This window comes from Carassius gibelio, chromosome A15 (assembly GCF_023724105.1).
Source record: "Carassius gibelio isolate Cgi1373 ecotype wild population from Czech Republic chromosome A15, carGib1.2-hapl.c, whole genome shotgun sequence".
Lineage (NCBI taxonomy): Eukaryota > Metazoa > Chordata > Actinopteri > Cypriniformes > Cyprinidae > Carassius > Carassius gibelio.
In genome coordinates this window covers 14,179,373-14,194,742 of record NC_068385.1, presented here as the reverse complement: position 1 = coordinate 14,194,742, position 15,370 = coordinate 14,179,373, and the positions used below count along the sequence as shown (strand labels likewise).

Here is a 15,370-nt window from a genome sequence, read left to right as displayed (position 1 = left end):
TCCTTTGAAAGGGATAGTTCATTTTTGATGTTTATCTGCTTACCCCCAGGGCATCCAAGATGTAGGAGACTTTGTTTCATCAGTTGAACACAAACCACTGCAATCTGTCAGTTTTATAATGGAGGTGAATGGGAATCATGGCTAAAACATACAATAAAAAAAAAAAAAAAAAACATACACAAACAAAACCATGCAGCTCATGACGATACACTGATATGTAAAGACAAAACAATCGAAACTGAACAGTATTTATACTTTTTTTTTTTTTTACCTGATGCACTGCAATGCCTGAACTGTATGAGCTAGAGGTCTTCACAGTGCACCCGAGACTCGTCGACCCAGGACCCGACCCGGGACCCGTACGGGTTCGGGTCTATATTTTAAATCATCAGCCGGGTCCGGGTCGGGTCCAAATCTATTACCTTGGGTCCCGGGTCTGTTTAACATTGTGTGTAATACCCGTGCGATCGCCGATCGGAGTCATCGGACTCGGAGAACATCCGGCCGTTATCAAAGACTGCTTGTGTTTTTTGTAGCTTGCAACTTGTAAAATTAGGAAAAGAAAAGAGTGAGCCAAAAAAAGTGATCTCTCTCTCTCTCTCTCTCGCTCGCAGACTCAAGAGTTAATACAAGTGCACACACGGTAATGCTTGCAGACTTGACACACTCCTGTTTAATATATTTCAAATCAGCAACACAATCTGAAGTGAACTGTCACATGAATGTTTTCTATTACGCTCAAATTGCGTTAAGGCATTTTAGGTTGATAAAGCTAGCACGCATGTGCAGTCATGTTTCTATGGCAAGCAGTGAGGGACACTTCGACCGCCAAACCGCGTTTTACATTTTCTCCCATTTTTATAATATTATAAATGAACCGTTTAATCTTAAAGTTTTAGTGGTTCAGATTAGAGATCGACCGATATGGGTTTTTCTATAGCCGATGCCGATGTTTAGAGGTCAGGGTCAGCCGATGGCCGATATGTGCTGCCGATTTTTAGGGCCGATATCTTGGAGTTTTCCCCTTGATTTGCATGCTAAAATGTCACACTAATAATAAGTGGATGCACAACACATTTTTTCTAAACCTATCATAATTTATTGAGCACTGACTTGAACCATCTCTTCATTCATCTTAATTTAGTGCACTAAAATTAATAAACTGACCAAGTATTAAATATATATATATATATATGTCAATCATTTACATAAAAGTTTTAGAGCATTTACATTTATCAAGTAGAATTTTTCAAGTTTGTTGGAACATAAATGTAAACTTAAATATACATTTAAATAAATACAATTTTAGAAATAAAAATCAATTAAACTGAAAAATATAAAAAAATAAATATATAAAAAATAAATAACAGTGGTGCTGCAAAGACACTAGCAACCAGCAACATTTGTGTTTGGTATAAATGACACAGAACACCTAAAGTGCATTCTAATTTCGAACTTACATCGCAGTCTGTTCATTATTCAAATAAAGTAGAGTCAACCAAACATTTAAAAAGTTACACTGGTCAGTTTAAATACACCCTATACCGGTCCTCTCTGCTGTTATGCAAAGGACGTTTTTGCTCATGTGAAGAGGATGATTTTTCCGTCTAGTTTACATTAAAAAAATATATTATAGTTTAACATTCAGATACATTGCGAATATGGAAACATTTGGATATGTGCAGAACGAGACGTGAGCTATAACCTCCAAATACATCTAGTCAAACCCGCGCTCGCTCGTCCTCGTATGGACTTAGTGCACATGGCATAATATCTTCTTTTTAACATAATAATAATAAGGACTTCTCATCTGCCAGTCTGCTGTGATGAAGTGAGCAGTTATCATCACAGAGCTCTCCGTCCCCCTGCACGTCCACCCGTCTGTCGTCAGCGCAACAGAGGATGCTCGGGATAGTTCATCCACAACTTTTTTCTTCTCCTGTTCATAAAGATCTGGCACAATCTTTTCACTCTAACCTCTTTCCTTCATCATTATATCTGACAGGGAAGCCAAAATGCGCGGGGCGTTCAAGCTCCTCCGCTCGGCATTATCACTGAGTGTGGACTGAACATGCGCAACTTTTTTTTTTTTTTCATAAATCAATCCGCGGGTCACGCGTATGCCGAACTGAAGATATTGATCGGAATGGATCACGGATCAATGATGATCCGTTGCACCACTACTATAGTGTCATTTGAAAACATTGCAGTTGCGTTTCAAAATACAACAACGAGCACCACGAAACCATTTAAAGAGGCGCATTCAGCGGTCTCCTTGACAGAAAACATTCAGCAAAGTAAAATGATCTCAAACGTATGGCGCGCTCTCTTCATTTTATCAAACGATCATAATCACATTTATTCATTTTACAGTCCTGCTACTAGCATTTTATTAATACTAAAACCCCTTTAATTCAGGTGAGAAAGCCTTTTTTTTCCAAGTGGCTTTTGCACATAATAATAATAATACCGCTGCAGACGCATTTTGCAGCATTAAGGTTATTGATTGACCGTTAATTTAAACGACGATCGATCATGGAAATTATCAAATATTGACATCCCTAAATACAAATGAGTTGGATGGAAAACTGGTTATTGTCTGCATCAAACCATGCTTCCGAACACATGTGATTCACCGTTCTGGGCAGCTCCAGGACGGCTGTCTCTCAGAGCGCGGTGCTGTCTGTGAGCGGGGCGGAGTAACGGAGCCCTCAATCACGCTGCAGTGTTTGTAAGAGCTGCCAACTTCTCCACCCCATTTACAGAGTGAAATTCTCTGACTGCCTTTATCTCGCAGCCAGGTCTGTTGTTGAATCTTCCAAAAGCTTCACATGCAGTGGCTGCAGCAGCACTTTCCACCGCGCCAATAACACGGGGCTGCCCGCCGACGTGCCTGACTTTAAATCGGCGCTACTAAACACGGATATCGGCCGATGCCGATATATTAAAAAATGACAAATATCGGCCCGATATATCGGCCGAGCGATATATCGGTCGACCTCTAGTTCAGATTCAGACTCGATGCAGAGCAAAGAGCACAGACAGAGATCAGATGATAGTAAATAAATAATGTCAGCGGCCATGGCATTGCACGAGCTATCGTTATTATAGTTCAAAAGACAAACAGTGTAAGTTATTATGCGAATTAACTCGAGTCAGAATGTACATGTGCACAGTAGCATTTGTCATCCGTCACCGTGACATCAAGTGGACTTTTGAAGCTGAAATAATGAGTGGATTCAGCTTGGACTTGGAATAACAAGAGGAATAACATGAATAACTTTCTTGACGGAGGATTGTAATGCATCACAGGCAGTCAGGTACAAGGAAGAGAGACCACGGCTCTTTAAATTAGGTAAGACAAAAAGCTGTATTCTTCGCAACAGGTTTATTGACTTGTAATAGCAATTTAAGGTGGAATATGTCAACGTCGGGTCCAGTCGGGTCTGTGTCTTCCCGGCGGGTTCGGGTCCAGATTTCAAGTAATATACGGGTCCGGGTCGGGTCCGGGTAGGCATTTCACGGATCTACACGGGTCCGGGTCCAGCTTTTGAAATAATAGACGGGTCCGGGTCGGTTCGGTGTAGTACATTACGGGTCTCTGTCGGGTTCGGGCAAGAATTTTTGGACCCGTGAAGACCTCTAGTATGAGCGCCTCCTCAAAACACAGCCTGCATGTGAGAAGTCTTCTTGCTTTACTGCAGATCACAGACTTATGAGTGCATTACCACCACCAATCTCTCAAGTGCACCATTGATACTCTATCTACAATCTCAATTAGGAGTGTCAATGGTCCACATGAGAGAGGTGTTTTGAGGAGTCGCTCATACAGTTCAAACAATACAAGCATTGCAGTGCATCAGAGGTAAAAAAAAAAAAAACTATATAAATACGGTTCAGTTTGTGGACAGACCAATCGTTTTGTGTCTTTACACGACTGCAGGATTTAATTTTGATTTTTTTATTGTATGCTTTAGCCTTGATTCCCATTCACCTACATTGTAAGACTGACAGACTGCAACGGTTAAAAAAAAAAAAAAGTTGAAAAAAATGTGTTTGTGTTCTGCTGAAGAAACAAAGTCACCTATGTTTTGGAAGCCCTGGGGGTAAGCAGATAAACAGAACATTTTCATTTATGGGTGAACTATCCACATTACAGCTTATTCGGGCTTTCTATATTAATAGAAAGTTCAAAAGTACAGCATTTATTTGAAAATTCATAACATTATAAAATGTCTGCAGTTTTGCACTCACTTTTAATCAATGTAATGCATCCTTAAATAGAAGTATTAATTTCTTTAAAAAAAATCTTATTGACTCCAAACCTTTAAACGGTAGTGTATATTATACTAATATTATAATGTGCAGCATGATAATTATATTTTAGATTTGCTGAAAATTACACATAAATCATTAGTGTTATTAAAAATTGAACTTTGAGTGAGATATAGATCATGGCAAAGGTAACAAAGTAAAAACAGAGGAAATAAGCATGCACAATTAAACAAATCAAACAAATAATAATAATCATATTATATATATACATTTTTTGCAATATTTATCAAACAACCTTTGCATGTCCTGAGGTTGAGACTACAGCAGCATGACATCAATTCAAGACACAATGTACATACAGATTTCACCCGAGTCGACTGATCAGCAATGCTCCTACCTTGAACCGAGCTGCTGCTTTGCTGGGCCAAAGTCAGGTGCTCCTCGCTCAACAGATAGACAGGCTGGTGTTGATTAATCTCCACGCTGGTGCACACATTACTGTCTCCGTGTACGAAGAAAGTAAAGGAGCAGGACAGGTGCTCACTGCAAAGGAGTAGGAACAAATGGAGGATTACTGGAGGGTCTGGAGAGAAAGCAGCACACTTCCTGGAGGTCTCTGGGAATGGTGCGTTGACAGCTGAGGTCATCACAGTGTGTTTACAGGGTAAGTGCCTAAACCTTTGTGACACTTGTCACACAGAACATGTGTTTTAATACATTCAGAAAGGGCTGAACGTTACATCTTGTCTAGGAGTACTATGAAAAGGATACTAGGTGAGTACCCTGTTACAAGTTAAGAGATTTGAACTTTGGAGTTTTATAAAGTGCTGAATTAAATTCTAGAACACATAATGGATGTCTCACACTCTGACTCGCGTGTAGCACACATTCTCAAAGTTAACAACCCAACACCTGTGAGTGTGTGACCTGCAAGCAAGAGTAAACAGCTGTTACAGTGGAACCAAACATGCAGATGATGAGTGATCAAATTCACCCATTCAGGAAACATCAACTGAACCCACAGTTTGTTTGTTTGTTTGTGTTTTTTTTTTCCTCTGAAGCCTTAATTCTGAAGAAATTGTATATAGATTAAAATAATCATAACATTACAAACTTGCATTTGATAAAGCAAAAATCTAAAATGCTTTTATAAGGGATTAAACTATGCAATGCTTCACAGCAGATAACAATCAAACAACAGTAAACTATAAAAAAATAGTTAATAATCATTAAGGACTTATTTTTGGACCTTGTAAATTTATAATGAAAATGCTAACTTGATCTCCCAGTGAAATTACAGCCTTTTCTCTGACAACGTATGCTGGAGTTCTTCTGTCATTTAGTCAACTTAAGATCAAGCCCCTTCTTACAAATGACCTCAAGCTTGCATTCACACCTGCCTACAACCATTTTTTTTTCCTTTTTCAAAAATGAGTTTTACTTAAATGTGTCACAATATGAAAGAAAAGATCTGTCACTAATTCCAATACATCAAGAGACCACCTTATGATAAAAATTCAAAGTCGTGGTTTTATTTCTGATTCAAATTTATTTATACTACAGTGTATGTGCGACGTGACATACAGTGAACACACACCCGGAGCAGTGGGCAGCCATTTATGCTGCGGCACCTGGGGAGCAGTTGGGGGTTCGGTGCCTTGCTCAAGGACACCTCAGCCGTGGTATTGCCATCCCGAGACTCAAACCCACAACCTTAGGGTTAGGAGTCAAACTCTCTAACCACTAGGCCACGACTTCCCTTCAGACAAACAATGCTCTCTGTAATGGCATTTACAATTTGACTTTCTAGACCTTTACAGTGGCAGCTCTCTTTGCATGCCTGTACACTGTAGCCCATTCTCATTCAGAAAAACCAATGCGGACAACCAGAACTTCCTGCCTATATGCCAACAACGCAATGCTCTCACTGGAGGGATCGAGTGATGACCCACAGTGCCAACATGAACCTATGCAATACCAGGGGATGTATGAGAGAAAAAAAAAAAAAAAAAAAAAAAAAGAGCGAGACAAATGGGGAAGCCTGCGTTCCTCAAACGTCTGTTGAGCACTCTTAGTCAAATGCCACCAGCAAACCACTACAAACATCACACTACAAACATGGCACTTCAAAGCATGTGAACTGCCCTATGCACTACCGTTCAAAAGCTTGAGGTTAGTTAAATTAACACTTTTTGGTAATGATGCATGATAAATGCTGTTCTTTTGAACTTTCTATAAAAAAAAATAAATAAACTGAAATAAAAATCATGTGACACTGAAGACTGGAGTAACATTCAGCTTTGCCATCACAATTTTTTTTTACTATGATATAGAATATATTAAATATATTAATATATAAATGAAAGATATTAAATTGTAGATGGTAATGCTCAATAGTAGGGTAAATATACATATAGAGCTCAACGTGACCTATGATCATTCAAGCTCACCTATCTGCCTTAGGGGAAAAAAAAAACAAAAGCACCAGAAATGCTCAGCCATGAGTATCACTGCTTATTAGGAAGAACTCTGGATCTCTGACATCTTTTCAAGCTCAGGCAGAGCTGAACAAGTGAAAGTGAAATAGCGGTTCCTGTTGACCTACCTAGTGTGAAACCGCATAGTCAGTGTTTTGTGAGAAGAGTAAGGTCTTCATTAAAACTTAGACAGAGGAAGCAGCCACACTTTCCAGCTCTTGCATCCTCAACTGACACTGAGCGCACACAGTGTGCACAGCCACAGCAGGAAGTCGTAAACTCCCACCCACAGCCACACCACAACACCTCTACCCTGAGGGAGCCAGTGACATTATGCAAATGAGACACACAATTAGATGGACCGCACCTTTTGCCCCTCCCTACATTTTTCGAATGTTTCACTTAAGACATGCAGTTCATTAGGATGACGACATGCTCTAGTGCAACTCTCATGCAAACAAACAGAGTATCCCGCGAGGATACGTGACAGAATCACTGGCTTCCAGGAGCTCTTCCTCGCACAAGAATGCCAACAGCCTGATGTCACTCGTCTGCTGCGACAAACAACGAGGATCATGCTGTTAAATGCTGCAGCTTACGGCATGCATCCGCATCGCTGGGCATGAACACACACCGGGTTATCTCCAGAATTTAAACAAGGCGCATAGCAGTCACAGTTTCAATCGGCGGTTTGCACAACTTCTCTTTTACCTCTTGTTGATGGGCTTCTCATCCTTCTCGTAGGGTTTGACAAACCACTTGCCGATACGAACAAAGGATCGGTTCATGAGGCAGCGCTCCAGCAGGTTATGGATGGCTTTGAAGAGCAGCGTCCGGCACTCGTAGGTCAGGCCGCTCTCCCACGAACCGTCCTCATAACCTGTGAGTCACAGAGGACAGATCAGTACTCGATTATATCCACATGCTCAACTGCTGTTGGCCCAGTTAAGAGCCTTAACATGACTTTTTAGTTAATCATAATGCACTGGGCAAAGACAGATGGATACTTTGGAAGACCACACATATTGCAATGTCAGGCCAGTAGTCAGTTTTCATTTTAGGAACAAATTATGCAAAGAATCAGGAAATTAACCCCACTTAGCTCTTCATTGACCAAGTATTGATCAAGCTATTATGGTAATAAAAGGTAAATGAGAAACAGATGTTTTGTCCCCTTCAGACTGGAGTCAAATTGCACCTTAAAAAAAAAGAATGAATCATCATTAACCACAGTTTCCTCTTCCATATAAGACGAGCTGCTGCTTATATATTGAGTAAGAATTATTTGCTATGCAGATGAGGTATGCTAAGAAAAATAAAGTCTCACTGCAGACATACTGAAATCCTTGAATAGTTTTGCTTTGACACATCTGCAATGAATGCAGTTAGCAAACCTCAACAACTGCAAAATCAATAACCAGTCTATGACTAATGTCTGGAAAAACACCTCCAAGCTAACTACCAATTTTGCTATTTACAAAAATCAGCATCAAGCCCTTGCTTTAACCCCTGACAAGCAAAATGTCATCTCTGACTACACAGATTTCTAATGGTGTGTGCTCGTGTTACAGTTTGGCAGATGTGTCGGTTTCACATCCAAGCAGACGTACATGATAAGTCATGGTGGACGAGCTCGGCAAAGTTGGGGTCGTCTCCCCACCAAAAGATCCAGAGCTCCCGCCGGCCCGGGGTCTGGTGCCTCCGCCACACGCTCAGCACGTCTGCCTTCAGGCAGCGACTGAAGCTGCACAGGATGGGGTCCTCCTCCGTCACCGGGAAGAGGATGGGGGACGAGGTGGGGCCCTGCCATACAAAACACTTCCATTTGATCCCAGTGAGGTCAGCCTAAAAGCAAAGAGAGAGGGAGAACGTTTGTGAAGGCTCAGCAACCAGTGATAAAGCGACACCTCCACTAGGATTAACAGGCATGCTTATGCAAAAGCACAGCCAAAATGGCAATTTGATTGTGCAACTTTGATAAATGTAGACATGTCAAGTAATTTTTCTGTGACTAATGCAAGATGACGCCATCTAACCATTTAACAACGTGAATCAACATGTAGGCCTATGTGAAATTCATTGTCAGCATTAAGCTCTGAAAAACTTTGACTTTTGCTAAACTTTCTCACCACTTTGATAAGTATCTGAAAACTTATCTCAAATGCATCGTTTGCTTGTCCCAGATTCATCCTACAATTTAAAGTACATTTCATGTTTATTGAAGACAATAAAATGTTTTTTTTTTTTACATTTTCTTCACAAAAATCAAAAATCAGATTACCTCACACAATATTCTGTGCTTGAGATTACTTTGATGTCCCTTAAATTACATCTTTCACAGTAAGTGGATCTTGTATTTAAAGTTTTTTTTTCTTAGATGACTTTAAATGTAATTTAATTCACATGGTTAACATGTACACGGAGCAACAAGCAGACATTGTTACCCTAATTCAATTATATAAACTGAAACCAGCAGTAATTTTGCTGATAAAGCATACTGATTTTGCACTTTTTTGTGAAATGTAGCCCCAATTATAGAATAAGCCCCAAACCAAGACGAGATGACATTTCCACTCATTATTGCATCAAAGATCACTTCAATCAAGTTCATAGTCTGACCTGGATTTGTGTAGTAGTGTAGTTTATCCAACATGTCCATAAAAATATGAGAATTTGGTGCGAGAAGGAAGTGAAATAAGGCCAGCTAGACAGGAAGCTTATCATGAATACTTGGCTCTTGTTTACAGATCACTCTACAACCACAAATTGAAGAAACTGACGTAGGTGTATATAGGAAAATTAGACTTCTATTACCACACAATACATTTACAAAGTTCAACAAGCATTACTAGAAGAACATAACCGATAATAAGACTAGTCCATAACAGACAGAGACAAAAAAACAAAGTTAAATAGCTTTTATAATCTGTCCTTTCTTGACAAAGTTCACACATACTGTCTTATCAGGAGCGATGCAACGTGACATGAAGAGTTATTTCTCCAGCTGACTGATCACAGTACATTAGAACTTTTAATTATGAAAGGTTTTCTTAAATGTTACGTTTAAATAAGCAAAAGAGCCATTATCTAATTAAATATGCATATATTTCCAGAACAGAAACCTAAACATTCAATTAAGACTCATTTCACTCTGTTGACATATTAAAGGTCTTTACAGAGGGGATCTCTTTTTATTACTCCATAAATCAAAAAACACCTTCAACAGCCAGAATTTTATATATATATATCCCATCTTTACAAATAAAATATTATATAAATCAGGCAAATGATACATAAACGAACCCCTCCAACTAAATATGATCACAAAGAAAACAATGTAGAAAGTCAGTTATTGTGCCACTATTTTCATTTTTCCAAGTCAAAAAAAAAAAAATATATATATATATATTTTTAAGACTTGGTACAATTAAATTTGACACAAAATGTCATGATGAAAAACAAATGATAAAAAAAAAAAAAGAAGATCTCAAAAACAATATGTGCAATATAACGTTTTCTCTTGTTGTGTTCTAAACTTCTTTTTAATCGCTCCATAAATCAGAAAACCGAGTCAACAGCTAGAAAACATCTTAAACACATTTGCACCATGTTTTTAGTAATTGAGTTATAGGAAAACTAGACGAGTTATTTATACATAATTAAACAAACAAGCTCTGTAAAAACCTTCAAAAGTTTGTCAACGTTGGTGTATGCAAGTACTACTGAAGTGGAGGTTTCTGACTCATTTTGAGAAAATAATATATTACATTTGAAATCTAAAAGCGCAGATAGAACAGTGTTAATAAAATGAACACTGTAGATTAATTTTGGATGCTTTTTACTTAAACAAAAGAAGGCATGTTATAAAAGCAAACCATCCTACAATCTCAAATTATTATCCAGTGCATGAAAAAACCAACAAAAAAAAAAAAACAATGGTTTTGCCTGTATTGTGCTGGATTTGACTGTTGATATTGTCTCCCAAAAGCTGTTTTTCTACTTAAGAATAACTTCATGACAACAACTTGCAGCTTGTTCCAGCCAGTTAAGTTCAGCAAGTGTTTACCAACGTTAGGCAAACACGACCTAAATAACACAACAAAGCCGTTTCTCATGCGCCAACCTCCGTCTACACGACACAAACACACACCTGAATGTCTAATATATATTTACAAACCGGCAGCGGTTGAGTTCGTATTAAGATCAACAGGCCTCTGTTTGTTTGATTGACTGGCCAGCTAAATATGGCTTTGGCCCTCAGTCAGTTGATCTCTTACCAGGCAGAAGAGATTGGAGTGGCAGTCCTCCAAGCTCGCCCCGTTGGGTACAAAACAAGAACTCATCATCAAAGCTCAGTCCAGCGGGCCATCCTCTCTTTCAGATCCCAGGAACAGATAATGCGAGGGGGGTTGGATAGGGTCTCCGTCTCTCGGACACAATCGGCTTCGCGTCCAGCGAGCTAATTAGCTTAGCTCCGCTACGACTCCGCTAGAGGTTACTCACTTACCAGGAACAGTTGCGCTAAAAACTCCCTGCTTGCATTTACCATGATCCGCGGTGAGATATTGTTCACCCCCAAAATTTGTTACATCAATTAATATGTAATTTTAGCAGTCCGAGAGAGTAGGGAGGTGAATTCAAGCCCTCCCCCTTTAGCTTAGCATAGCATCGGGCTAAGCTAAGCGAGGCAGCAACAAACAGTTCAAGACAGAAGACTTCAGCTTCAAATTTGACTAAAAATCACTCGCTGCTTTCTAGGTCTTCACCGGACGCTCGTCAACGGCCTTTCGCGGAGACGCTGGCGATAGAAGTAAAAGGTTCTGGTTAAAAAATACAGTTAAAAGAGGCAAGGCTGTGCTGTGCTCAGCTGTGTCTCACTGGTTTGTTTGAATACATTGGTCGCATCCTTTAATGGCGGCCACAGGGACACAACTCTACTCTACTCTACTCTACTCTACTCGGCTCCGATTGGCAGCGCTGCGACTCGACAGAAAGAGGAAAGAGTCGGTGCTGGACTCTATAAAGCTCCAGAACACTTGACTCAACAGTAGAGCTGTCAACTGCTTTTAGAGAGATTCTCGATCTTTTAGAAAAAATACTATTCTAAATTTGATCATTATGTGGAATGTGTAGTTTCTATTGTTACATTTTTACTTTTTTATATATAATACTGTACTTTTATATGTTATGTATCTATTTTTTATTTAAACTTTTTTAATTATTGTCATTAATCCTCATAACGAGATCATTCATTCATTCATATTTTTCTAAACCATTCCACAGACTCCCTTGAGTCCCCTTGGAAGTTCCCGGACTGTCATGTGAAGTTGCATTATTTTTATTATAATTAAATAAATAAAATTGTATTCTTTCCACACAATATTCTAACAATATTTGTCTTTATATTATTATTTTATGTACAGTATCACAGTCTAATGATATCATATATATTTTATTTATATAATAGAGTCATAATATAATGATTATATATATATATATATATATATATATATATATAGGTATTTCCAATGATTTCTGGCTAACTGATGAGTTAATGATTGGGTTGATGCTTAATAAAATAAAAATGTTAAAATACTTTTCATATTCATTTGTTTTGATTGACGGTGAAAAGTTCACACCGTGTAAAGTGAAAAGCTGATGCTTAAAATTAAAAAACTTACATTTTGCCTTAATGTGAGACATCATCAAAGTGCTTCATAATTTTGTGTATTTTCACACCCATTATGGGTGCATTAAGTTTTTAAAATGTGTAATGTAATGTACTGCATGTGTCTGACATGACATGACAATAACAACTAATGGTAAATCTAACCAGGCATTACAAGAGAGTGGAAATTAAGTTGTTGCCACTAATTTCCTTTCTCCATGTCAGAATGAATAGTTTTGTAGCTAATGTTAATTAAGTTTGATTAATATAACTAAGATTTGCACTATGCACTAAATAAATACCTAGTTATTTTTCTTGGAATCTTGGAAGCTTATTCATCCCAATTTCACTTGTTATTCAAGCTTCTCATCTATTAACATTTTTATTGGTGAGCTGTGTTTATTATGAGCATGGAAACGAAGCTTTCTGAATCATTCATGAGAGAAGCTGGGCAGGGACATATGATGACATTGACATTAAAATACTAGCATCTGTGCTTGGCTGCATATTGATGGAAATACAAGATCATGCATGAAGTATTATGGCATTTTAAGTTATTCAATGTTTGATGAGTATGGCTAACGACTCGTGGTAAGCAGTGAACTAGCTATTTTAATCTTATGACTCCTTAAAAAGTCTCATGAATTCATATTATAATAGACATCTATGCCACATTAAGTCATGTCAGCTGGATGAAAAATGTCTGGTTTTAAAGCAGAGCCAGTAAAAGGGTGAACTGCTATTTCAGATAAACATTTATTATTGTTATTATTTAAAGACTTGTTGCTTCCAAGTTTGAAATAAAATCAAGTGATGATTGAGTTAATACTTAATCAGTAGAAGAAAAAAAATCTTTTGATACTTTTCAAATGCATTCGTTTTGACTGACAGTGAAAAGTTCAAGTCAAAAGCTGACGCTTAAAATTAAACAACTCACATTTTGCCTAAATGTGAGACATCATCAAAGTGCTTTGTTATTTAATATAGTTTATTTTCACACCCATTATGGGTGCATTAAATTGACCCTTTCCCACGTTCACCCCTGCTGTGTATTTGACATGCTAAGGGAGCTCTTTTGTGTTTAATTAGGTTCAGCAAATCCTTGACAACCTTCTTTCTCCTAAATACTTGGACGTGTCTTACAGTAAAAAGAAAGTGCATCTATGACAGGGCTGCTATTAATCACATAGTGAGCTAAATATACACACTGAATAGATTCTTTAGAATTCATGTGATGTCAGTGTTGTGTGTGTGTGTGTGCGTGTGTGTGTGTGAGAGAGAGAGAGAGAGAGAGAGAGAGAGAGAGAGAGAGAAGCGCGCCATCTAGTGTATACACTGAAAAGGATACACGTACATTTTACATAATAAAACATAATATATACATGGATATATAATCACATGTCCTCACAGGTACGTATGAGTTTATGAGAGCGTAGGTCTACCCTTGCAAAAAAAAAAAAAAATAATAATAATAAATATATATATATATATATATATATATATATATATATATATATATATATATATATATATTTATTAATAATATATATATATATATATATATATATATATATATATATATATATATATATATATATATATATATATATATATATATTAATTATATATATATATATATATATATATATATATATATATATATATATATATATATATATATCATTATAATGCTTTAATTACATTTTAAGTAGAACCACGTGGTGCACAGTGACTACCAGCAATGTTAAATTGATTGCAGTTTTTCTAATCTTTTTTAATTACTGAAACGAAAATCGATTTAAAACAACACAGTTTTATACAAGACAGTTAATGGTTGAATGAATCTGCTCCGACAGATGTACTCGTCAGAAGCCCTATGGGAGAACTGCTTCCAGATATATGATGTTAATGGCATTTTATTACATGACAGTCTTGCATGTATTATTTTGCAAGAATTAGGGGATCGTTGCATGCTGCTCATGAGTATCGAGATGGATCACTTGTTGTATTGACCAAAGAAATGGTTTGATATATGTTTGCTCAAACATTCACAATTGTGTTATTTTTTTATTTATCCACAAGATTTGTTTTAATCAATAGTTGGTTTGTTTAAATTTTGAATGTAGCTAAAGACATGTATGCTGTTTAATGGCACTGATGGACTCGTTTGTCTTTGGCAAGACTTATTTAAAACTTATATGGCTATAGCGAAATAGCTAGTACAAACTGTTTCAATTAAATGAATGATCGCAGTATAGCTTAAGGTTTAAATAGATGCCTACTGCAGATGTTCAATAAAACAGAACAAATAAATAACAAAGACATACCATTCTCTAAAATCTGATTGACTACTGTGCTCTTCAATGTTACGGTGTTATAAATCATATTAAGTGTGTCTCCAGTTCTTGCGCATGCGTCTTTGCTTCGGTTTGGACTTTTGCTCAGCACCAAGGACAGCGGCGACCAAAAACACGCGGAGCCTAGATGATGATGATGATGATGACGTGAGGGTCGATGTGACGTCAAAGTCAACGAATCACAGCAACACACAAGCTCCCAGTGTATCTGACTTACTGTTGTAGTCAGTGGAAGATTTTCTCATGGTGCTGTATTTAACACACACACACACGTTTGTTTTTTGTGAAAAGTGGGGACATCCCATAGACTTAATGGTTTTTATACTGTACAAACTGTATATTCTATGGCCCTACACCAACCCTACCCCTAACCCTAACCCTCACAGGAAACTTTGTGCATTTTTACTTTCTCAAAACAAAAAATCTCATTCTGTATGGTTTATAAGCTTTTTGAAAAATGTGGACATGGGTCATGTCCTCATAAGTCACCCTCTCCTTGTAATACCTGTGTCATACTCATGTAATTATACAAAGTTGTGTCCTGATATGTCACATAAACAAGAGCACACACACACACACACACACAGACAAAA

At 37.6% G+C, this 15,370-nt stretch overlaps 1 protein-coding gene across 1 annotated transcript in view; it reads right to left on the bottom strand.

The window, feature by feature from the left end:
* Positions 1 to 11,746, bottom strand: part of LOC128029280 (mediator of RNA polymerase II transcription subunit 13-like) — a 33,751-nt gene extending 22,005 nt beyond the window's left edge. The window contains exons 1-4 of the mRNA XM_052616964.1: positions 11,030 to 11,746; positions 8,363 to 8,597; positions 7,464 to 7,632; positions 4,673 to 4,818 (exon numbers count right to left, since the gene is read on the bottom strand). Of these exons, the coding sequence (XP_052472924.1) occupies positions 4,673 to 4,818; positions 7,464 to 7,632; positions 8,363 to 8,597; positions 11,030 to 11,098 (619 nt within the window). The 5' untranslated portion in view covers positions 11,099 to 11,746. The remainder of the gene's footprint in view (positions 1 to 4,672; positions 4,819 to 7,463; positions 7,633 to 8,362; positions 8,598 to 11,029) is intronic.
* Between the last annotated feature and the right edge of the window lie 3,624 nt (positions 11,747 to 15,370).